The 25,439-nt window shown below is 39.8% G+C and overlaps 1 protein-coding gene across 3 annotated transcripts in view; it reads left to right on the top strand.

Moving 5' to 3' along the window:
• The window catches only part of SPATA18 (spermatogenesis associated 18), a 72,382-nt gene that overhangs the window by 25,626 nt on the left and 21,317 nt on the right, over positions 1-25,439 (top strand). For all 3 annotated transcript variants that reach the window (XR_012131736.1, XR_012131737.1, XM_036998744.2), the window contains exons 2-9: positions 7,608-7,713; positions 7,833-7,948; positions 10,258-10,370; positions 16,754-17,023; positions 18,567-18,834; positions 20,408-20,566; positions 21,401-21,576; positions 24,103-24,226. Coding sequence is in view for 1 of the 3 variants with exons in the window: in XM_036998744.2 (XP_036854639.2) it covers positions 7,608-7,713; positions 7,833-7,948; positions 10,258-10,370; positions 16,754-17,023; positions 18,567-18,834; positions 20,408-20,566; positions 21,401-21,576; positions 24,103-24,226 (1,332 nt within the window). In the remaining 2 variants the exon portion in view is untranslated. The remainder of the gene's footprint in view (positions 1-7,607; positions 7,714-7,832; positions 7,949-10,257; positions 10,371-16,753; positions 17,024-18,566; positions 18,835-20,407; positions 20,567-21,400; positions 21,577-24,102; positions 24,227-25,439) is intronic.

Below are 25,439 nucleotides of genomic sequence, written 5' to 3'. Positions count from 1 at the left end.
GAGGTAGCAGACGGAAGAAAACATGGGAAGATTGATTATTTCTTTGACATATCTTCTTGTAGAGTAACTTAAGCATGTATAGGTTTTAAACTACTAATTAAATTGCGCACACACATTAACATAATAGGAATACAGTTACATAACCAAAGCAGATCTATAATTACCAGCCATCTCCAGTGAAGCCAAGAAAACCAGTTAGGCACCTTAGGCATTTGTGAAAATTTGTCTATGATATAATGGATATTGTCCAACTGTACTTGAACAGTCTGAGAGAAATCAGACAAATTAAAACAACCCATTCCTGGGAACTGTTCACATCCCATATGTTCTTTTAACAGTAGATAGTCTGTAGTCATAAGATTTTGGAGTGCTACAACTTGCACTTCTCCTAATTCTTGGTTGAGTTCCAACAGTATAGATCCAGTCAAATTTGTTGTTTTACTGTATGAACAGGCCAGCTTAGATATCTCCTTCTTCATTCCAATGGCAAGTCCAGGAACCGGTGGGATGAATGCAGCTACAACTGCAGCATCGCCTGGATCTTTGTTGAGGTTTTTTGATGATCATCTTCTGGTATGTCTCTTCCAGAGAGTGCTGATGTTGGAAATTCTTCTTCATATCGTATCTTAGTTCATTTTCTGGGTAGCCAAATTAGGCTTTGATCCTCTGTATAAACACAGACCCTTTGCCCACACTTTGATATGCCCTTTATACCCTTGTGTGGAACTCATTGGAGGTCACCACACAGGAACTGCTTTTTTTTTCTTCTTTTGAGGGAAAGGAATATTATCAGAAAAGTGTACATCCATAGCCAATCATCTGACACCCTTTAAGTGATCAAAATTAAGGATATTTAAAGCATGCATTAATTGTTGATTTACAGTTAGTTTAATCCTATCAGGGAGTAATCCCCCTTCTCTTTCTTTCTTTTTTTTTTTGTTATCTTTAATCTACACTTACATGAAGAATATTATGTTTACTAGACTCTCCCCTATACCAAGTGTCCCCCCTATAAACCCCTTTACAGTCACTGTCCATCAGCCTAGCAAAATGTTGTAGAATCGCTACTTGTCTTCTCTGTATTGTACAGCCCTCCCCTTTCTCCCACCCCCCCATTATGCATGCTAACCTTAATACCCCCCTTCTTCCTCCCCACCCTTATCCCTCCCTACCCACCCATCCTCCCCAGTCCCTTTCCCTTTGGTACCTGTTAGTCCATTCTTGGGTTCTGTGATTCCGCTGCTGTTTTGTTCCTTCAGTTTTTCCTTTGTTCTTATACTCCACGGATGAGTGAAATCATTTGGTATTTCTCTTTCTCCGCTTGGCTTATTTCACTGAGCATAATACCCTCCAGGTCCGTCCATGTTGCTGCAAATGGTAGGATTTGCCCTCTTCCTATATGGCTGAGTAGTATTCCATTGTGTATATATACCACATCTTCTTTATCCATTCATCTACCGATGGACATTTAGGTTGCTTCCAATTCTTGGCTATTGTAAATAGTGCTGCGATAAACATAGGGGTGCATCTGTCTTTCTCAAACTTGATTGCTGCATTCTTAGGGTAAATTCCTAGGAGTGGAATTCCTGGGTCAAATGGTAAGTCTGTTTTGAGCATTTTGATGAACCTCCATACTGCTTTCCACAATGGTTGAACTAATCTACATTCCCACCAGCAGTGTAGGAGGGTTCCCCTTTCTCCACAGCCTCGCCAACATTTGTTGTTTGTCTTTCGGATGGCAGCCATCCTTACTGGTGTGAGGTGATACCTCATTGTAGTTTTAATTTGCATTTCTCTGATAATTAGTGATGTGGAGCATCTTTTCATGTGTCTGTTGGCCATCTGTATTTCTTTTTTGGAGAACTGTCTGTTCAGTTCCTCTGCCCATTTTTAAATTGAATTATTTGATTTTTGTTTGTTGAGGCATGTGAGCTCTTTATATATTTTGGACATCAAGCCTTTATTAGATCTGTCATTTACAAATATATTCTCCCATACTGTAGGGTTCCTTTTTTGTTCTATTGATGGTGTCTTTTGCTGTACAGAAGCTTTTCAGCTTAATATAGTCCCACTTGTTCATTTTTGCTGTTGTTTTCCTTGCCGGGGAAGATATGTTCAAGAAGAGGTCACTCATGTTTATGTCTAAGTGGTTTTTGCTTATGTTTTTTTCCACGAGTTTAATGGTTTCATGACTTACATTCAGGTCTTTGATCCATTTTGAATTTACTTTTGTATATGGGGTTAGACAATGGGTCCAGTTTCATTCTCCTACATGTAGCTGTCCAGTTTTGCCAGCACCATCTGTTGAAGAGACTGTCATTTCGCCATTGTATGTCCATGGCTCCTTTATCAAATATTAATTGACCATATATATTTGGGTTAATGTCTGGAGTCTCTAGTCTGTTCCACTGGTCTGTGGCTCTGTTCTTGTGCCAGTACCAAATTGTCTTGATTACTATGGCTTTATAGTAGAGCTTGAAGTTGGGGAGTGAGATCCCCCCTACTTTATTCTTCTTTCTCAGGATTGCTTTGGCTATTCAGAGTCTTTGGTGTTTCCATATGAATTTTCGAATTATTTGTTCCAGTTCATTGAAGAATGTTGCTGGTAATTTGATAGGGATTACATCAAATCTGTATATTGCTTTGGGCAGGATGGCCATTTTGATGATATTGATTCTTCCTAGCCAAGAGCATGGGATGAGTTTCCATTTGTTAGTGTCCCCTTTAATTTCTCTTAAGAGTGACTTGTAGTTTTCAGAGTGTAGGTCATTCACTTCTTTGGTTAGATTTGTTCCTAGGTATTTTATTCTTTTTGATGCAATTGTGAATGGAATTGTTTTCCTGATTTCTCTTTCTATTGGTTCATTGTTAGTGTATAGGAAAGCTACAGATTTCTGTGTGTTAATTTTGTATCCTGCAACTTTGCTGTATTCTGATATCAGTTCTAGTAGTTTTGGGGTGGAGTCTTTAGGGTTTTTTATGTACAATATCATGTCATCTGCAAATAGTGACAGTTTAACTTCTTCTTTACCAGTCTGGATTCCTTGTATTTCTTTGTTTTGTCTGATTGCCATGGCTAGGACCTCCAGTACTATGTTAAATAGCAGTGGGGAGAATGGGCATCCCTGTCTAGTTCCCGATCTCAGAGGAAAAGCTTTCAGCTTCTCGTTGTTCAGTATAATGTTGGCTGTGGGTTTATCATATATGGCCTTTATTATGTTGAGGTTCTTGCCCTCTATTCCCATTTTGTTGAGAGTTTTTATCATGAATGGATGTTGAATTTTGTCAAATGCTTTTTCAGCATCTATGGAGATGATCATGTGGTTTTTGTCTTTTCGTTGATGTGGTGGATGATGTTGATGCATTTTCGAATGTTGTACCATCCTTGAATCCCTGGGATGAATCCCACTTGGTCATAGTGTATGATCCTTTTGATATGCTGTTGAATTCTGTTTGCTAATATTTTATTGAGTGTTTTTGCATCTACATTCATCAGGGATATTGGTCTGTAATTTTCTTTTTTGGTGGGGTCTTTGCCTGGTTTTGGTATTAGGGTGATGTTGGCTTCATAGAATGAGTTTGGGAGTATTCCCTCCTCTTCTGTTTTTTGGAAAACTTTAAGGAGAATGGGTATTATGTCTTCTCTGTGTGTCTGATAAAATTCCAAGGTAAATCCGTCCGGCCCGGCTGCTTTGTTCTTGGGTAGTTTTTTGACTACCATTTCAATTTCTTTGCTCGTAATTGGTTTGTTTAACTTTTGTATTTTTTCCTTTGTCAGTCTTGGAAGGTTGTATTTTTCTAGGAAGTTGTCCATTTCTTCTAGGTTTTACAGCTTGTTGGCATATAGGTTTTCATAGTAGTCTTTAATAATTCTTTGTATTTCTGTGGAGTCTGTCGTGATTTTTCCGTTCTCATTTCTGATTCTGTTGATTTGTGTTGATTCTCTTTTTCTCTTAATAAGTTTGGCTAGAGGCTTATCTATTTTGTTTATTTTCTCAAAGAACCAGCTCTTGGTTTCGTTGATTTTTGCTATTGTTTTATTCTTCTCAATTTTGTTTATTTCTTCTCTGATCTCTATTATGTCCCTCCTTCTGCTGACTTTAGGGCTCATTTGTTCTTCTTTTTCCAGGTTAGATAATTGTGATGTTAGACTATTCATTTGGGATTGTTCTTCCTTCTTCAGGTGTGCCTGGATTGCTATATACTTTCCTCTTAAGACTGCTTTCGCTGTGGCCCACAGAAGTTGGGGCTTTGTGTTGTTGTTGTCATTTGTTTCTATATATTCCTTGATCACTATTTTAATTTGTTCGTTGATCCATTGATTATTTAGTAGCATGTTGTTAAGCCTCCATGTGTTTGTGAGCCTTTTTGTTTTCTTTGTAGAATTTATTTCTACTTTTATACCTTTGTGGTCTGAAAAATTGGTTGGTTGAATTTCAATATTTTGGAATTTACTGAGGCTCTTTTTGTGAGCTAGTATGTGGTCTATTCTGGAGAATGTTCCATGTGCACTTGAGAAGAATGTATATCCTGTTGCTTTTGGATGTAGAGTTCTATAGATGTCTGTTAGGTCCATCTGCTCTACTGTGTTGTTCAGTTCTTCCATGTCCTTATTTTCTGCCCGGTGGATCTATCCTTTGGGGTGAGTGGTGTGTTGAAGTCTCCTAAAATGAATGTATTGCAGTCTATTTCCCCCTTTAGTTCTGTTAGTATTTGTTTCACATATGCTGGTGCTCCTGTGTTGGGTGCATATATATTTAGAATGGTTATATCCTCTTGTTGGACTGAGCCCTTTATCATTATGTAGTGTCCTTCTTTATCTTTTGTTACTTTCTTTGTTTTGAAGTCTATTTTGTCTGATATTAATACTGCAACCCCTGCTTTCTTCTCGCCATTGTTTGCTTTTTCCATCCCTTGACTTTTAGTCTGTACATGTCTTTGGGTTTTAGGTGAGTTTCTTGTAAGCAGCATATAGATAGGTCTTGCTTTTTTATCCATTCTATTACTCTGTGTCTTTTGATTGGTGCATTCAGTGCATTTACATTTAGGGTGACTATTGAAAGATATGTACTTATTGCAGGCTTTAAATTCATGGTTACCAAAGGTTCAAGGTTAGCCTCTTTAGTATTTTACTGCCTAACTTAGCTCACTTATTGAGCTGTTATATACACTATGTGGAGATTCTTTTCTTCTCTCCCTTCTTATTCCTCCTCCTCCATTCTTCATATGTTGGGTGTTTTGTTCTGTGCTCTTTTTAGGAGTGCTCCCATCTAGAGCAGTCCTTGTAAGATACACTGTAGAGGTGGTTTGTGGGAAGCAAATTCCCTCAACTTTTGCTTGTCTGGGAATTGTTTAATCCCACCATCATATTTAAATGATAATCGTGCTAGATACAGTATCCTTGGTTCAAGGCCCTTCTGTTTCATTGCATTAAATATATCATGCCATTCTCTTCTGGCCTGTGGGGTTTCTGTCGAGAAGTCTGATGTTAGCCTGATGGGTTTTCCTTTATAGGTGAACTTTTTCTCTCCAGCTGCCTTTAAAACTCTTTCCTTATCCTTGATCTTTGCCATTTTAATTATTGTGTGTCTTGGTGTTGTCCTCCTTGGATCCTTTATGTTGGGGGTTCTGTGTATTTCCGTGGTCTGTTCAATTATTTCTTCCCCAAGTTTGGGGAAGTTTTCAGCAATTATTTCTTCCAAGATATTTTCTGCCCCTTTTCCTCTCTCTTCTTCTTCTGGTACCCCTATAATATGGATATTGTTCCTTTTGGATTGGTCACACAGTTCTCTTAATATTGTTTCATTCCTGGAGATCCTTTTATCTTTCTCTATGTCAGCTTCTATGCGTTCCTGTTCTCTGGTTTCAATTCCATCAATGGCCTCTTGCATCTTATCCATTCTGCTTATAAATCCTTCCAGAGTTTGTTTCTTTTCTGTGATCTCCTTTCTGGCATCTGTGATCTCCCTCCGGACTTCACCCCATTTCTCTTGCATATTTCTCTGCATCTCTGTCAGCGTGTTTATGATTTTCATTTTGAATTCTTTGTCAGGAAGACTGGTTAGGTCTGTCTCCTTCTCTGGTGTCTCTGTGATCTTGGTTTGCCTGTAATTTTGTCTTTTCATGGTGATAGGGATAGTTTGCAGAGCTGGGACTAGTGACGGCTGGAAGAACTTCCCTTCTTGTTGGTTTGTGGCCTTCCTCTCCTGGGAGAATAGCGACCTCTAGTGGCTTGTGCTGGGTAGCTCTGTGCAGACAGGGCTTCTGCTTCTTGCCCGGCTGCTATCGAGTTTATCTCTGCTGGCCTGGCTTGGGCTGCTGCTCCAAAGTGGTGGAGTTGCGTTGGAGGGGGAGTGGCCGGGAAGCTATTTATCTCTGTAAGGGGCCTCCTTGCTCCCTGCAGCCCAGGGGATTAGAGTGCCCAGAGATCCCCGGATTCCCTACCTCTGGACTAAGTGTCCTGCCCTGCCCCTTTAAAACTTCCAAAAAGCACCCCCCAAAACAAAACAATGAGCACAAAAAAAAAAAAAAGAAAAGGCCGCTCGTTTTTCTTTATTCTCCGGCACCAGCCTTGGGCACCCACTCACCGGATTTGCTGCCCTGTTTCCCTAGTATTGGGGTCCCTGTCCCTTTAAGACTTCCAAAAAGCACTTGCCACAACAAAACAACAAAAAAAAAAAAAAGAAAAGAAAAGAAAAAAAGGTGGCCGCTCGCATTTCTTTTGTTCTCCAGCGCCAGTCTCTGATACCTGCTCGCTGGTCTTGCTGCCTCGTTTCCCTAGTATCCAGGGCCCCGCGCATGCACTGTGTCTGCGCTCTGGTCTAGATGGCTGGGGCTGGGTGTTCAGCATTCCTGGGCTCCTTCTCCCTCCCACTCAGACCTCTCTCCTCCTGCTGGGAGCTTGGGGGAAGGGCGCTCGGGACCCGCCGGGTGGGGGTTTGTATCTTACCCCCTTTGCGAGGCTCTGGGTTCTCGCAGGTGTTGATGTGGTCTGGATGTCGTCCTGTGTCCTCTGGTCTTTATTCTGGGAAGAGTTGTCTTTGTTATATTTTCATAGATATATGTGGTTTTGGGAGGAGATTTCCACTGCTCTACTTACGCCGCCATCCTGGCTCCCACTTTACTTTTTAAGAAGATTTTTTTCAGTGGTCTGTAGAGTAGGGAGTCAAGTTACTGCTCTTTAGATACCCACCAAGTCTCAGTCATTGCAAGTGTTTAATTAACAGCCTTCCAAATCTTGTGGCTCTGCCATCCTTTATGCCTTTGGGAACCTCTGCTGGCATTTGGATGCCAGATGTGGAGAGAGAGAAAGAAGCAAATCACTCAAGAGGTTTTCCTCTGGGTCACATCTCGAAGTGGCACACATCACTTCCCATCCCATTGACCCCACCTCAGTTACATGGCAGCACAACTGCTAAGGAAGCTGGGGAAAACAGTCGAGCTATGTGCCAGGAGCACAGGGTAATATGTTTTGGTGAGCACACAGGAGCCTCCACCCAGGGATCATGCCAGAGCCAGGTTGCCTTGTGAACTGGAAGCCTTTGTCTATCTGCAGCGTGTCCCAGAGAGAAGGGCTGGTACTAATGTTTCCTGTTTTGGCTTTGCAGATGAACTCATGTGATCAAAATCTAAATCATTGCCTCGAACTCATTGAACAAGTTGCCAAAGTGCAGGGACAACTCTTTAGGATCCTCACTACAGCAGCCCAAGAAGGTGAGGGTGGCCAGTTCTGTCCCATCCAGCTCTCCCTTCTTTTTGCTTTTCTTTGCACTCTCTGATTGAGTTGGTATGGCTAGATTTCCCTCATTGACCTGATTTCTGGATTCTTTTAGGAGGACATAATGAAGGTGTGGAAATAATCAAATCACGCCTTTTGCCTTGGCTGGAGGCCTCCTTTACTGCTGCTTCCCTGGGAAAATCTGTTGACAGCAAGGTCCCATCTCTACAGGTAGGGATGCTAAAGTATCACCCTTGACTTTTCATGGGCTTAAAGCGTCTGGGAAATCAAACATATGTAAGATATGGTTTTTGCCTGGTGAGGGGCACAACTCTACTTAGGGAACTGGGCCACAGGTCTGAAAGGTGAGTTTCTGTTTACAACAGTATGTGGCACATGGATTTGGTCTTCTCTTAAGACAGGCCTGCACTCGGATCTCAGCTTTGCCTGCTTGCTGGTGATGTGACTTCAGGCAAATCAGTGAGCCTCTGCTTCCTTAGCTATAAAGAGGGCTTGGTGCACTATCCAAAAGACAAGAAATGACAAGTGTTAGAGAGGATGTGGAGAAATGGGAACCCTCTTACACTGTTGGTGGGAATGTAAACTGGTACAATTGCTGTGAAAGCAATATGAAGGTTCCTCAAAAAGCTAAAAATGGAAATACAATTTGAACTAGTAATTCCACTTCTAGGAATTTACCTGAAGAAAACAAAATCCCTGATTTGAAAAGATATATGCACCCCTAAGTTTATTGCCACATTATTAACAATAGCCAAGATATGGAAGCAACCTAAGTGTCCATCAGTAGATGAGCGGATAAAGAAGATGTGGTACATGTACACAATGGAGTATTATTCAGCCATATAAAGAAAAGAAATCCTGCCATTTGCAACAACACAGATGGATCTAGAGGGTATTATGCTCAGTGAAATAAGCCAGGCAGAGAAAGGCAAATACCATATGATTTCACTTATTTGTGGAATATAAAAACAAAGCAAAACAGAAGGAAAAAAACAGCAGTAGACTCATAGACACTCAGAAGTAACTAGTGGCTACCAAGGGGGAGGGGTTGGAGAGGGAAATACAGTCAAGGGTTCTGCAACATCTTTCTACATTTATAGACAGTAACTGCACTAGAGGGGGTGAGAATTTATTCATATGGGTAACTGTTGAACTACTGTGTTGTACATTTGAAACTAACATAAGATTTATATCAATGATACTTCAATAAAAAAAATTCCTTCAGAAAAAAAGGGCCTGGTGATGGTCTACATCTGGGACATTGCTTGACTTACACTAGGCATTAAATAATCACTTTTAAATGACAAATTAGTCACCAAGACATTAAGGGTACCATGGGGGCTCAAAAAAGAAAGGGATCATTAGATGGGGCATTGGAAATTTCAAGAGAAGAAAACTTTACTTCAGTAGACTGACAAAGAGTGTCATAATTTGTGGTTGGTGGATGGTTTCCATGGGACAGTGTCAGTTTTTGAACAGTTGAAGACCAGACTGGAAAGAGCATAGACCCTGCTTAAGGCATTGGCATCATTATGTCTGGGTAAGCAAACTGTTAGCAACCCTGATATTTTTTTGTTTTGGTCTTAAAAAAATTTTTTTTATTTTGCTATTATTAATGTACAATTACATGAGCAATATTATGGTTAGTGGACTCCCCCTATTATCAAGTCCCCACCACATACCTAATTATAGTCACTGTCCATCAGCATAGTAAGATGCTATAGAATCACTAGTAACCCTGATTTTAAATGTTTATATGGATTTTCATCATCAACTCCCTTCTAAACTTAAAACATTTAGAGCAGGCTGTTTGTTTTAAGTATTAGGGCCTTAGGGAGGTGGATGAAGGATTCCTGCTTGGAGTTCACTGGACAAAATTCTAGTTCCTCTTTCATGGTCCTGGGTAGATTGTCTAACCTTTTATGGTCCAGTTTCCTCATTTGCTGAATGGGGAAAAGGCTTTTGCTGACCTAATAGGGTTACTTAGAGAATTAAATGTGATAAGTTTGCAGAAACAACAGATGTATGGTGAGTATCCCACAAAAGTCAGGTGTCATTAAACAAATCTTTTCCTGGAGATTTTCATACATTTCTTGGATTTTTTTATCCCTTGTGGGTGTTAGATTCTTAGTATAGAGATATAGGATGATATTTCAATGCCTCTTTTTTTTTTTAGAAATTAAGGTGTAATATCCCTACAGTGAAATCCATAGGTTGGTGAATTTTGGCAAATGTACATATCTATGTAACTCACACTCTATTAAGATATAAAACCTTCCCATTACCCAAGAGCATCCCCCTGGGCTACTTCCCAGTTACCTCCTTCCACCTCCAGGGCAAATCCTCTTCTGATTTTTATCATTCCAAATTAATTTTGTCTGCACTAAAACTTCCTATAAATGGGATCATACATTATGTATTCTTTTGTGCTGACTTCTTTTGCTCAACATAATGTTTTTGCAAACCACCCATGTTGTTTCACATACTCAGACTATTTTTGTATTTGTGTATTATGCCAGGACACATTTGATAAGGAGAAACAGAAAGAGTCTGGTATTCGGAATTGGGACATGCATCAAGTGGACTCAGACTTGAACTCAACTCGAAATCAACTGAACCAGTTTCAAGACGAGTAAGAGGAATGAAAGTTATCTTTTCTCAAAAATAATTGTTTGCTCTTAATTCTTAATTTAATTTTTAAGTTTGGAAGGAAAATAGTGACTCATGTAAAATGTAAACATTTGACAACAGTTAGAGGGTATGTGTGTGAGTTGGGAGTCAATGCCTTTAAATTTGGAGACAGGATATATTATATTATATTATATTATATTATGTTATGTTATATTATATTAATTATATTATATTATTTATATTATATTATATTTATTCATTATGTCATATATCATACCATATATAAATTATTATATATAAATGATTGCATATAAAATATAGATACATATTGCATATAAAATAATTTATATTATTTATATTTATTATATTATGGTCCTTAAGACCTGATCCCCTGGGCTCTATTCTTCTCCGTAAGCCCACTATCAGCTCACATTTCTAAATAGGGTGATCATTTCATGAAAATATTACTTTTTGGAGGAAAATAAGATGCAGAAGAAGAAGGGTTAAAGATGGCAAAAGATCAACTAAAGAGAAAAATTAGGAGAAAGAAGAAAAGGGTGTAGCAGGCTGCATCTATGTCAGTTGTGCTCATTTAGGGAAGTAAATATACCTGACTGAGAGAGTCAGACTCTCCAAAGAATGAACAATTCAAGATTTTGGGGTAACTACTAGATATAAAATGTATTTTTAAAATGCTAAGCAATGCCAGGCAGCAACAGATGTCAGATGTATGCTCTGTGCAAAGCCAGAATAGCATGCTCATTTGAATTCCTAACTGCAAAGGAAATTCCAAACTTTGCATTTGTACTTGAGAAAGATAAACAAATGTGTAGAGCACTGCCTTCAACATACCTAGCAAAAAAAACAACAAATCCATCAATAAGGTGTTTCTCCATCCACCACATTGCTTCACTGCTGACATGTATGGAACAGCAAGGGATTCCTGTGTTAACTAGTTAAAGCTTGTGATGCAATATGGTGTGGCATGCTGTCTCATTTTCTCATAAGGTTTTCTTCCAAGAAAAACATCTCTACTAATTCAGTTTTGCCTGATTGTAAAAGTAATACAAATGTCCTTGTCAAAATGCATATAACAAATACAAGTATAAAGATGACAGTCACCTGTTCTCTCATCCTGTTAACATTTTGGTCTATTTTATTCCAGACATTTTTCTTTGTGTGGGCTTGCACACACACACACATGATTGCCTCTGCACACCCTCATTCATTTTTCTAATTGGAATCATCCTCCATGAGCAGTTTTATAGCTGCAGCAGTCCAAATTTACAAATATAATGTGCAACAAGTACAGTTCCTTTGATTTTCTACAACTTATTTCAATTGATATCTCCTGATTTAGAGTGGGGTGAGAAGGATCCTTAAATTGTCCACTTTCCTGGTTTACTGTACTCCATTTTTTTTTGTAGATATGCAGTTAATTCCAAGGTCAGATTTATGTTGGGGGCTGTTTTTGCCCTCTTCAGGGTCTCCTTTGCCGCCCTCCTTCCTTAGACTGACATCTAGGGGTAGAGGGATGCATACATGCTCCTCTGGGGCTAGAGGAAAGGAGCTTTTGGTCTGGCACTGCTCTCTGGGTTCTTGTTCCTTCCAGATACTAGAATATTGGGCTGATGGGTGCTGATTTGTGGCTTGTGTAGTTAGGGGCATTCGCTGGCAACTGCTGCTGACCTCCACTTACCTCTACCTGTAAGGCAGGACTTTGAGATTTTGTTGATTCTTGACTTCTATCAGCTCCAGTAGGGATTTATACTTTTCTTTCCAGTCACTACAGCTCTGTAATTACCCAAAAGTGGCACCATGGACCAAGAAACCATGACTGCATGCCTTTTTTAAAAATGTTTTGTTTGAAAATAGTTTCAAATGCAGAAACTTTGCGAGAATGACTACATCCATGTATCCTTCATATACTTTATGCCCTGTTACTTTCTCATTTGTGTGTACATTCTATCTATATCCACTCCCTACTCTCTCCTTCCCCTGAATTTGAAACTTGCATACAGAAAGGTGGTTCAGCTTGACCTTGGATTTCCTAGTTTTGTATTTTGTTTTGTTTTTAATCCCCTGTGGTTCTTATTCTTAAGGCATCACAAATGATGGTATCTATTCCCCACAGTCTATGGTAGCCAGCTTTTTCCTTCCTCTCTTACTCTGCCTACCTATTTTTAAAGCCAAGGTGCTACCTTGTGGAATGAGTGGCCCACCAAGGAGATTCCTCATTTCTAGCCTTATGGAGGCCCATTTGGTTGTGACTCAGTTCCAAAGGTACAAAATCCCAATTCAGTACCTAGTGGGGACAGGTCTGCCCAGGTCTGGTGAACCCCAGATGAGAGAAGACCTCTAGAGTATATGCTTGGCTTCTGGTTGTGTATCTCACTTGTGCTCATTTCCTATATCCAATCTATTAGAATATCCAGTTGAATCTGCCACCTTAATATCTCCCACCCTTGTCCCTTTCTTTCTATTCTATTACCATTGCCATAATTCAAGACTGGTAACTATTGCCTCAGCCAGTTGCCTTCCAACTCGCTTCCCTGCTTTCATTCTTGCTCAACTACAATCCATTTTCTATATAGCAAACATATAAATTCACTGCCCCCACCCTGAGGCTTAAAAGCTGTTGGAAGCCTCCTTTTATACTTGGAAAGAAATTCTAAGCTCCTTCCCAGGACTCTCACAGCCCTGTGTGGTCTGGCTCTACCCTCATCTCATCCCAGGCTCTTTGCGTGCCTGGCTCTTTCTTACCCTTCAGGTCTCAGCTTAAATGTGACTTTCTCAGAGTCTGTCTATAATCACTATACATTGAAAGGCCTTTCCTCTCCCCTCCTGTAATTCTCTTTTGCAGTGATCTAAGAATAACACCTACCACAATTAAGAACTTAAAACTCTTTGTTTGCATATTTATGATCCACTAGACTGGAAGCTCCGAAGTGTTACTGTCTTGTATTGCTATTTTGACACTGTTGTATCTCCAGCACCCAGCATAATGCCTGGTATATAGTATATTTACTATAATTTGTTCAATGAATGAATAAATCTGTAACAAAAATAAATAACTAAAATGTTAACCTGTGTAAAACAATGCCCGGCACATGTACATGCCTTTCTTCTCTCTGTATGTCACCCAAGACACCTAATTAGCATGCGCATGTATGTGCTCACACATGTATGCCATGTCTTGAGAGGGAAAAAAACTGCTTTATTCCTCTTCATACTCTCCTTCCTTTCTTCGTCTATTTTCTTTAAATTTTCTACAGTTTTCTCTTGATAAAACATTCATTTTCCCATGTATGGTTTTAAAAACCTATAGCATATTCACATTTGAATTAAATCATAGCAGTTTCCTTTCAACTTCTAGTAGCCTTATTGTGAAGTTGCCACTTTGGCTTTGTTTTAGACTTCAGACATTTCATTGGTTCATTCATTATTCTGTTAACAAAATCTACTATGTGATAGGCACTGTTTTAGGTGCTGGGAATAGAGAGATGAATAAAGCAAAGTAGTTCACACTATGTTTACAATTATAAATTATAATTTATAAATTATAAATGTGGAACCAAGTGTTGGAGGAGCTCAGGAAAAGGGGAGGCAAAGTTCGCTTGAGAGAGTTGGGGTTGGCATTTTGAGTGGCACTTGTAGGAAGAATGGGGGCTCATTAGAGGAGGAGTGAAGGGATGGTGTTCTGGGGAGCTCACATCACCTTGTGTGTTGTCTGTCTGAGTGGCTGGGATCTGTGGGGACTTGAGAGGGATCCTGCAAGCCTGTTATTTCTCAGTCTGTTTCACTGTTTAGGGGAGGATCCCAGTGTTGAATTTCCCTTCTCCCGTCTAGAGGGAAGGAAGAGGCCTGGTGTGAGTTTAGATAGCAGTTGTACTCTCAGCCTGAGGACTAGTGTGATGAAAAAGCCTGGATGTTCCAAGGAAGTCAGATCAGAGAAGTCAAGAAACCTTTGCCCACTCATGATCTCTTACTGTGCTAACGTAACTTAATTGAGCACCATTTGTCTTCATCCAATGTTATCCAGCACACTCCGAGTTCTTTTTAAATTTAAATAGACCTAAACAAGTAGTATAATTTATTATAATTTTCCCACAATGAAGAGACTTTGAAGTTAACAATGACTGAGCTATACTGAAAACTCAAGAAAATTGTGCTCAATAAGTGGTGGAAGTCAGGGGCAGGAGACACAAAATACTTGGTAGTCAGGTACAATTGTGGAGTGCTTTCTTCATAGATGGGCAAGTAATTTTTTTCATAGTTAGGAAGTCTGGGAAAATTAAGTCATATGTAGCTGTACAGTACCAAGTAATGAGAATGAGTACCAGTGTATTGCAGAACATGGAGATTTTATAGAGAGAGGCAACCTGGGGAATGAATGTATTTAGAGTAGACTAATTAGGAGGGTGATAAGGAGGAACTGCACAAGTTACCTTATCCTTTATGTGCTAATATTGATAATTATTATGTAGTCTTTTGGGGGTAATAGTTCTGTAATTTCTTTGTGCTTGACATTGAGAAAGCATGGCAGCATGTTTTTGCCTCCAAGTGCACCATAATATTTGCAGTATCATTTGATTAAATGCAGATGTCTTATAATTTGATCTTAGGTTGAATTTATATCATATGCCAAAAGTTCCTGAGAGAACCTATGCCTTCATTTAGAAAGTCTGCCAGTTTTGGAAAATCTGTCTTTAGTTACTGATTTTTTTTACAGTCTGGCTGGACCTGCAAAGACTCTTGAAGAAACCAAGAACAGATCGTCCATATCCCTTTTGGCTGCAGAGAAGGAAATAAATAAGCTAAGAAAGCAGTAGGGAAAAAAATGACAGGATTATTGCCGCCTCTGATTAATCTTTGAATTTAGCTTTTTCAGTGTTCCATTACAATATGAAAAATCTGCTCACAATCAAAGAGCAGCAATATTTTTATTAATGTTTTATATGTTTTTCTTACTATAAAAACATTATCTATGTTTTAGGACATTTTCAAAGTACAACAGAGTATAAAGGACCCTAGAAACTCTCATAATTCCAGAACAAGTTACTGTTCTCATTTGATATTTCTTCCAATTCATACATTAAAAATAGAGTTAAGACTGCAAGATAATATATAAGCACACAATGTTGGACCCCGTCTTTTGACTTCACATTTTTTTTCTATTTCTAAGAAAAAAATACTGCAGAACTTAGTTCCATATAGATGCATCAGTCCCATCATGTGGATTTTTCCCTACTAGTGAATATTTACTTTGATACTAATTTTCAACACTGGAAGTAACACTGTGGTAATATTTTATGGCAAATCTTAGTTTAAATTTCAGATTATTTTCTAAATGTAAATTTCTAGAAGGGGAAAGTAAACACTGATACTTTAAGGTTATACCTTCCTTGATCTGTTTTAATTCCCTCCCCTCAAAAAAGAGCAAGGGGGAGTTATATTATAATACATCTATCTATTTATGAATATCTTTCTGTTGCCTTCACACATGTTCCAATTGTTTTGATTTCTTTAGGAGCACCCATACATTTTAGCTTGGAGCACTGTTCTATTTTCCACTTTCTGTCTCCCCTTCAGCATCATTTTAATCATGTGCTTCCTATTTGATATATCTTCTCAAATTCTTTGATAGTATTACTCAGTGATTTTCTATGGCACAGATTCTGTTCTTTACTATTTCTAGTGTAGCTTTTAATTCTGCTTTTGCATTTTTAGGTCTTCCACATCCCTAATCTTACCCCTTACCATTTTATCTTACGCCACTGACCTCATCACAGTACATTCTCTTCTCATGGTTTTTGCTCTTGTTTTATGATGGCCATGCCTCTTGTATCTTTATGCGGATGCCAATTTTATTTCTGGAGCTTTGTTTATTTATTGTAATATGTTACTTTTATGGATCCACACTTCCACATAGTATTGTGGATGTTATTTAATTTCTAGTTTTCCTCCATATTCTACCCATTCAGAGAGTCAAAGAACTAATAAGGATAGGAGATTATAACTTTGACCAGCTTCTGGACTAGGTTTTGGAGGCCAAACGCTTGTAGTTTTACCCGGTGGAGACCAGCCCAATATAGGTCAGTATATCTATAGGCTCACTCCGTTGTCATTAGAGGATCTGCACTGTATCCTTTCTTCAGGAGGCTTTTTCCAGCTGCAGACATGGCATGGCATCCTGATCCTGGCAATTCTGCTCTTTGCCAATTTGTGTTTGTTTCTGTGTATTTCCATCAGTTTTCCATTGTAATAATGGCATCCTGAGTACCCTCTGTTAAGTATGCCAATTGTTGCCTATTACTTTTCACCACACCTCCTTCCCTCTCTTTTCTTTCTTCTTAAAAAACAAAAATTTTTTTTTCTGTTCAGGCTTAAATCTCTTCAAGCCCAAGAGGAATCCCGCCACAGAAACTCAGAGCAAAGAAGCTCAGAGCACAGGAGCTCAGAGAAGCGGGGTTGGGAGCCTAGGAGCTCAGAGCAGAGGAAAGCGGAGCCGCGGGGCCTGGATGAGAACAGCGCCGACAAGCGGGGCGCAGACCAGCGCAGCGCGGACGTGATAGCCGATTACGAGAAACAGCTCCGAACTCTGAAGGACGAGATAGCTGTTCTGTCTGCGGAAAAATCTGTACTCCAAGGAAGGTCTGACAAATTTACACAGATTTTTTCATTTAAATTCCTTTTGTTAGTGATCAAAGCCTGGCTTAGGAAAGGAAGAAAAATGACATCCTGAATCTAAAGCCCTGCAATATGGGAAGCTTTGAATTGTAAAAGGATTGATTCCTCTAACTGCACCCTTCCAGAGAGAGAAAACAGCTTCTGGATTGCCAGGCTTTGGGCTGACATTGAAGCTTAAGGAACGATACTGAGAGAGATGTGAAATGAAACTTCTTTGGCTTGAACCCAGATTTGAGGGGCAAGTGGGGGTACGCAGGTTTAAAGAATGTTCCATAATATGAGAGCCCTGTTTCCTGAGTCCTTGGAGTCCTCTCTCCAGGGATGACCAACTGTCATTTACTCTAGGGTATTGCCTTTGTATATCTCTGCGTGATGGAGTGTGTAGCTGAGTGTTCCTGTGAAAAATCCCTTTCTACTAATGGGCAGAACGTTAAGGCAGGTCACACAGACAATGCTGAGGACAAAGTAGGATGTTTCTCCTTGAGTCTGCATTTTCCATGTTCTAACCTCCTTCTCCCACTTGTTCCAGTCCCACATCATGACCTGACTCAGGCTACTAAAGCCACCCCACACCCGGTCCTCATTCCCCCAAATGTCACCTTAGTCTTTCATTTTTAGAATCATTCTGCCGATGTTGCACCGGTGCCAGCTTATACCTCTGGCTCCCAAGAACCATTCTGTGCATTTCTGCCTAAGTTGGAGTTCAGTGATGTCACAGGAATAGCTTGAGATTGGCCTGGCAGGGCTATTTGTTGCACCCTGGAAACTGGTAAACACTGTAAATGAGGGCTTTCACTCTCCCCCACCCCCTACCTTCAACAAGTCCGCTATGCACTACCATTTGCCCCACAGTTTCTTCTACAAAACCCATTTCGTTTGTGCTAGCTAGTCTGATAAGTGACTTTGTATTGGTAGCAATAGGCATTTCACTGATAACTATGCTTTCCAATTCTCCAGGACTTCCATATGTATTAGCTCGCTTGGACACTCCCACCCCCAAACCCCCTCCCCAATAGAGCAAAAATGATATAGGTGAATACTGAGGCTTTGGAGAGAGGAAGTGATTGCAAGTAGTCTCAATGACATTGAACAAGAGAACACAGATCTTTTCTCATTGTTCAGTGTTCATCCATTTTATGCCATAAAGTTCATGTGATACGTTAGTACCCAAGGTTGGGGCAAGAAACCCTGAAAATCTGATTTCTTTAACTCTGGCTCCTGCTAGATGGGTGACTCTAGAATGGCCCTATCAGCTTTTCCAAGCCTCAAGTTCTGTAAAACGGCCAGTCAATGGGCTGCTGAAAGGACCAATGGGGGTGCTAATTCGCCCTGCAAGTACAGAGTACTGTTTCTCGGTCACAGTCTTATTTGAGCCCTAGTGGAGGCAGGGCCTTTTACCGGCCTCGCGGAGAAGTTCTGGAGGCAGCTGCTTTCCTTGCTTGCAGAGGCCCCTGGCTCCTGGCTAGGAGTCAGAGCCCGTCCGGGCTGATTCTTGTTTTACCACCAGGTCCGCCAGGAGCCGGTCTCCGAGCCCCGCCTGTCGCAGCCCGGCCCGTCGCAGCCGCAGCCGGTCACTCAGCCCCGGCACCGCAGTGGTGAAGATCCGAAGCCCGTCCCCGAACGGCGCCAAACTCTCCAATGCGGCGCGCAAGGCTGCGCTGCTATCCCGGTTCAGCGACGCCTATTCCCAGACCCGCCTGGATGCGCAGTGCGTGCTGCGGCGTTGCATCGACAAGGCCGAAACAGTGCAGCGGATCATCTACGTCGCCACAGTGGTACGTGACAGCTGTGCGCCTGCGCACCACGGGCCCGCGGGCCGGCGGCGGACGGCACTGGGCGGCCTCTGCAGTACCGCTGAGACCGCTGGGTACTGAGCTCACTGGAGGGGAGCGCAGTTTCCTAACGTCCTCGTTACCCTCCCTCCGTCCCTCCCTTTCTTCCTATCATTAACGAATATTTGGGATGAATAATTTTTCACAACCAGTAACGATTAATATATATTAATATTTATTTGATCAGACATTTGTTGAACACGTATCCATAAATGCATTACTATCTCAAATGGGTGTATACTAAGTGGATTTGCACCGAATCTTCTAAAATGGGCATGTGTACACCAATGGATATATTATTGCTAATGGCTATCATTTGACTGATTTCCTTTCAGTTTTAGACAAATTGGAAGGCTATGATTATGTTAACTTTTCTGCATACGAAGAGTAGTTGCTAAAACTGCTATCTTATCAGCTGCTTGAGTATGGTACATTAAAAGTATGCATATGTAATCCTTAATTCTCAAAGCAGATGAATTTATTCTCTGCGTATCATACTGAGATACTAAGAATCCATTATGAAAACAGTTAAATATTAAAAAGCAAAACAAAGCATTGGGTAGGAGAGAAGAATTATCAGAATCTTTTGAACTTTATCCTGTATTTATTCATATATATAATGGGTCAGAAAACTGACCTATGGGCCATACCTGGCCCTGACCTGTATTTCTAAGAAAAATACCACCTGAGAGTTAAGAATGCAAAAATGGTTTTACTTTATTTTTATTTTTTTATTTTGGTGTCGTTAATGTACAATTACTTGAGCAATATTATGGTTACTAGACTCCCCCTATTATCAAGTCCCCACCACATACCCCATTACAGTCACTGTAGTTTTACATCTTTAAATGGTTGTAAAAAAAAATAGACTTATGTATATTAGGCAAAGCCTGAACTATTACTTTCTGGCTCTTTACAGAAAAAGGTTTCCCAACCCATGGTTTGTATAATTAAGAATCACTGAGTTTGCTAAAGTTCTATAGGGGAGAGAGGCCATGTCTTTCATGCATAACTGAGTTTTCCCACTGCCTACTCCGTATCAGGCATTTAATAAATATTTGTTGAATTAAATGGGCCAGAAAACATGCCAGACACTTGATGTATGTCTATGTAGACCATAAACACTAGACTGATAATTTAATCTTGACCAATAATATGTTATTTTTGTGGTATCATAGCATCAACTAGCACTTTTTAAGTATCCATGTGACCTCACATGCTTTATTTCCTTGAACCTCTGCATGGTCCTGCTTCCTGCACTCAGAATTACCAGGACAGTGGCTGGCTGTCTTGAAGACAGTCAACTTGCAAAGTCATATATGTACTTATGTACCTTTGAAAATTGAGATACATATTTTCTTCCAGATTAAAACTAGTTTTGACCAACTGTGCTTAGTTATCAGAAAACTGTAAGATGTTGAATTTTTGATGAGGATTCTTTAGTCCTTGCTTTGGATCTCTTTACACCCTCATTCCCACTTTCCACCTAATAAATTTGCTGCATTTTTATGTGCAGGAGGCATTCCATGTAGCTAAAATGGCATTCAGACATTTCAAGATTCGTGTGAGGAAATCATTGACACCATCTTATGCAGGGTTGAATGACTTTGAGGACACAGTCTCCGATTATATCATTTGCCATCTTGATCTCTACGATTCCCAGAGCAGTGTTAATGTAAGTGTTGGGTCTCTGACTGGGTCGCTGCTGCTGATGTAATACTGAATACTAATAACTCAGAAATCCATCGTATGCTTAGTATTGCTTCTATGTAATGAGTAACATTTATTTCCAGTTTACTTCATAGAATCAATCATTATTGGCTGTTTCTTAGACATATTATGGGGAAAAATATTCTGACCTTTATAGTTCTATTCTTTTGATGGTAGTCTTAAGATTGGAAAACAGAATGCCACTTGCTAACTGTGTGACCTTGCACATTTACTCAGCCTCTTTGTGCTTTAGTTTTCTAATCTTAAATGGGAGCAACTGTGGTCATGACCCATAGAGTTCTTAAGAGGATTAAATGAAAGGAAGCCAGTATTTTGCTTAGTACAAGACTTGGCCCTTGCAGCACTCAATAAAGGCAAATTGTATTTGTTATTATTATAGATTGTGTTTAACATAGCTAATTGATAGTTATAATAATAATGATTATAATTGTTATTATAGATTATGAACAAGTCAGAGTTCTGTGTTGACACATTATATACATAGAAAAGTAAGGAAATAATAAAAGCCACTAAATGTGGTTTTTTTGTTTTTGTTCTTGTTTTTTTAGTTTTTGGGGAGACTCTCTGGGCCTTTAGTATTTCATCTGTCCTCTGTGTCATCTTTCCTCTTTCCCTATTAATATGTCTCTCTCTTTTGAGCAGATGTGCGGCTTTCCTAGTTTGATTTGTTCTCACTCACATGCTCTTTTCCTCCCTCCCATCAGTTATAACGCCCTCTGGATGTCAGAGTTTCTCACACAGCTTAGTAACAAGGTGATGCCCTCTTTTTGTTTTTCAGGATGTGATACGAGCCATGAATATCAACCCCAAGATTTCATTCCCTCCTGAAGTTGACTTTTGCCTCCTCAGTGACTTCATCCATGAGATATGTTGTATTGCCTTTGCAATGCAGACTTTAGAGCCACCACTAGATATTGCATTTGGGGCCGATGGAGAAATTTTTAGTGATTGCAAGTAAGAGACATAGGAAGCAGAAGCTGAGGAATTCTTTATAAATAAAGAATCTTTTCTCTATCCCCTGGGAACAATTTAGGGAAAAGAACTCTGGGTGGGGATATCAACAAATACACCATGATTTCCAGGCCCTGGTGTATATTTCTCTGTACTACAGGTCAGAGCCCTCTCCTTGGGTCATTTTTCTTTTCAGCCAAATGTGACTCAGCAGTGATGTTGTGATTTCCATTGAACCTCTTGGTCTCGAGGAGAACTAGTGAGTATGTGGGGCCTGTCTGGAGCATTTTAAAAGAAAGGTGCATTATAAATACAAATGGGTATTACTTTCTGTTTTTTATTGCACTATTCAGGCCACATTTCTCAAAGTCTGGCATGTGGATCACTTGCCTCAGAATTACTCAAGATATTTGTTAAAAATGCAGATTCCTGGATCATACACCCTGATATTTTATGCAGTATGTCTGGGGCAAGGCTCAGGAACCTGCAATTGAATAAATACTCAGAGGTTCCTTATGCACACTAACATTTGAGAATGATTTATACTCTCTTATCTAGGACCATTAGATTTCTACCAACTTTTACAGGGTAAATATTTCCTTTGTAAATTAGAAGATTTTTAATTAATTGAAAAAATTTTACTAAAATTTTATGAGATATTATGATATAGCTGAAGATTATCTGGGAGGTGGCCAAACTAATGGTAAAGAACACAGGCTCTGGCATCAGCTGCCTGGGTTCAAATCCCAGCTCTACCACCAGTTAGCTGCATAACCTTGGGCATGTTACTTGATTTTTCTGCTCTTTAGTTTCTTCTCTGTCAAATGGGGAAAATAATTGTACCTCCTTCCTAGGGCTATGGAAGGTTCGTTGAGATCATTCAACTGAAGTACTTAGGACACTGCTTGGCATATAGTGGGCACTCAGGAAATGTTACCATCTGGGTCTTTGTTCAGGCTGTAGAGTTATGAGTGGGTGGCATTCCAATATCTTGCAAAGCTGTTGATGATGGAGACCATTTATCTTTCTTTTGCTTATGCAAATCACCATGATGGCATTTCCAGCTGCCTTAGAGCATGGCAGATTTTCTTGCCATTGCATATTTCTGGATTCTTTCAGATCACTGCTTCCAGCCTGTGTCCACTCATGGAAGAGCTGGATATGACAACATTACATAGCAGTTCATGTTTTTGAATCCCTTACAGAACATACCGCCTTTATTCCCTTCTCCTTCACAGGATGCATAGTACCACTCAGAAATGTCCACCCATTTTAGACTATGAAATCTGCATGTTCCACAGACCTCTGGTGGATCTTCTGCTTTCACGCCTTTAACTAGAGGGACTGTGTTGCCTCTTGGGTTGCTCTGTGGCCTGTGTGCCTGGAAGGCTATGAAGCTGGAGCTAGAGTCCTCATAATGATTGGATATTTGATTCTATTTGCAGGACCTTTTTAGAAAAGAGTTTAATCCTTAAAAAAAAAAAAATCCTCCAGCAGCTTTCCACATATTTGAAAACAATTACTCAAATCTTCTTTCTTCTGGATTCATGGCTTTAGGTTTTTTCCATATAAAGAGGGTTCAGGACTTCTTGACAAATAGGTCAGTTACTTTGGCCTGTGCCCCATTCTTGTTGGAGTATTCCTTTTTAAGAAATAGGCCATACTGATGTAGTCCCTTGCTTTGGGCTGCCTACCCTAGAGAGGCAATCACCCTTACCATTCTTACTTTCTATCTGTTACCTCAGCCAATTTGTAGTAGTTGTCTCTTTTCTGTTTTTTCAGCTGTATAACACTGTTGACTCATTTTGAGTTAACTAAAACCTGTTATTTTTACTTGTGTTGTGATTAAGCCATTTATCACCTCTGTGTAATTAGATGCTTTTTAGACTTAATGGCAGGACCCTATATGTATCTGTATTACATTGTGTCTTACTGTATTCAGCCTATTCTAGCCTGTTGAGTTATTTTTTGATATTGTTAACTGTTTTTTTTTTCTTAGCTACCCTTCACCTTTGAGCTTTTTTTATATATTTCATGTTGACTCATCACAAGATTGAGAGAGAACCCTCTGAACCTTCATTCAAGTTCTCATCAACCCATTAGTTATCCCACTTTGGACACCATCATTGACCCAGCTTCTAATCCATCTACTTAAGTTAATCATCTACCTATATTTCTCTTATTTTGTCCACAAAGATAGCATGAGAAATCTTGTAGGAAGCCTATGGGATTTCAGATAGTCTATTCTCTAGCATTTCCCAAATTGCAACTCTTGAATCCTTGAGAAGAGAAGGAACAAATTTAATGTGATATGACTTGTTCTTCCTAAATCCATTCTGGGTCTTTATTACCACGAGTTCCTATTCCAAGAGCCTACAGTTGTCTCTTTCATAACAGAATCAAGATCCATACTTATCTGGGCCTGGGCATAATAAAAAATGAAAATTTACCTGTTCCCCTGCCCCCAACACAGTTATGCTACATAATTGCTTAACTTCTCTTTCTTGTTCTTTTGTTTGTTTAAAATAGGTACCGTCGCAGCTACGACTCTGATTTCACTGCTCCCTTGGTCCTCTACCACGTGTGGCCTGCTCTCATGGAGAATGACAATGTCATTATGAAGGGAGAAGCTGTCACCAAGAGAGGGGCTTTTGTATGGTGGTCTTGTATAGTGACAATTCATCCCAAGTGTTTGATTCACAAGTTTGAGAACATTTATAAACCCAGAGATTCTAAGATTCTATAGAAGAAATTCATAAACAGTTGCTTGATAAGATTTCATACAAAGGAGAGGAAAGAGACTGGGAAAGAACAAAGTCTTTTCTTTGATTCTTCCATGATTCTTCATAGTTTTCGGGCAGTAATTTCTTTGCCTGTTACTTTATTTGCAAGATGGGACTAGTCATATTTGCCTCCTCTATCTTAGAAGTATTATGCTGTTATAAGGGCAAAGCCTTTTGAGCTCACCTTATTGGAAGCTCTCTGTAACTCTAAGCATTTAAATTTGATCAATTAACTTTCAGAAAAGAGTTGGCCAAATTTTTACTGACAATTCTCCATTTTGGAAAATGAGAATATACCTTATTTTTCTCTCCTGGGTAAGATGCATAGGGAGGGGAGGGATGGAGAAAAAGAGGGCACAGATGGGACAGAGGAGCCAATCTGTTTTGGAAGGGTTGCTTCCTAAATACAGCAGTTGTATTTAGGACATTTAAGAATGTTTTGAATATGGTAAATGAGCAGCCTTCCAAATGGAGTCTGAGGTATGCAAGTATGTGAGTGTGTGTGTTGTGGTGGGGAGTGGGTGGTCACTGGTGCTTCGATATTCTGTTTAGTTCACATTCTGGAGTTTTCTCCTACCCTTCCTAGAAAGAGTAAAGTGAATTCTGAAATGAAGCTGTGCAGGGCAGGGTAAAGCCACCGCCTGGGTGGTTTCAGTTCCTGTTCTCTTTGAGCTGAGAATGAGGAAGTGCTTTACAGCAGCTTTTCACACATACAGTGGAGGAGGAGGGGAGTAGTGTTTTTTAAAAGAACTGAGGGAAAGGGCTTTTTTTGTAGCTTAAACACCCCACTATAGTGAATAGTATCTCTATAAAATATTTTGTGCTATGAAAGCTGAGCCCATAGAAACTGGGATGTATTGATCTGACAGTCACATATGCCCTACAGTGAATAAGCTCATAAAACATGCTTCTGGCCCCTACACCACCACCCTCTGTTAAGGAACCCTTGTTGTAGACTGTTTGCAGTACAATTTGGAAGGAAGGGAGGAAGAGCTGCTGTTTGTGTGCTCTATGCCAAATAGTAGTCACCTTCTAACTTCCTGCTTCTCTCCCTTCAATTATATCAACAACACTTACCAAAGC

This window comes from Manis javanica, chromosome 5 (genome assembly GCF_040802235.1).
Source record: "Manis javanica isolate MJ-LG chromosome 5, MJ_LKY, whole genome shotgun sequence".
Taxonomy (NCBI): Eukaryota; Metazoa; Chordata; class Mammalia; order Pholidota; family Manidae; genus Manis; species Manis javanica.
The sequence above is the reverse complement of the archived record's forward strand: the minus strand, read 5'-3'. Positions and strand labels throughout refer to the sequence as shown.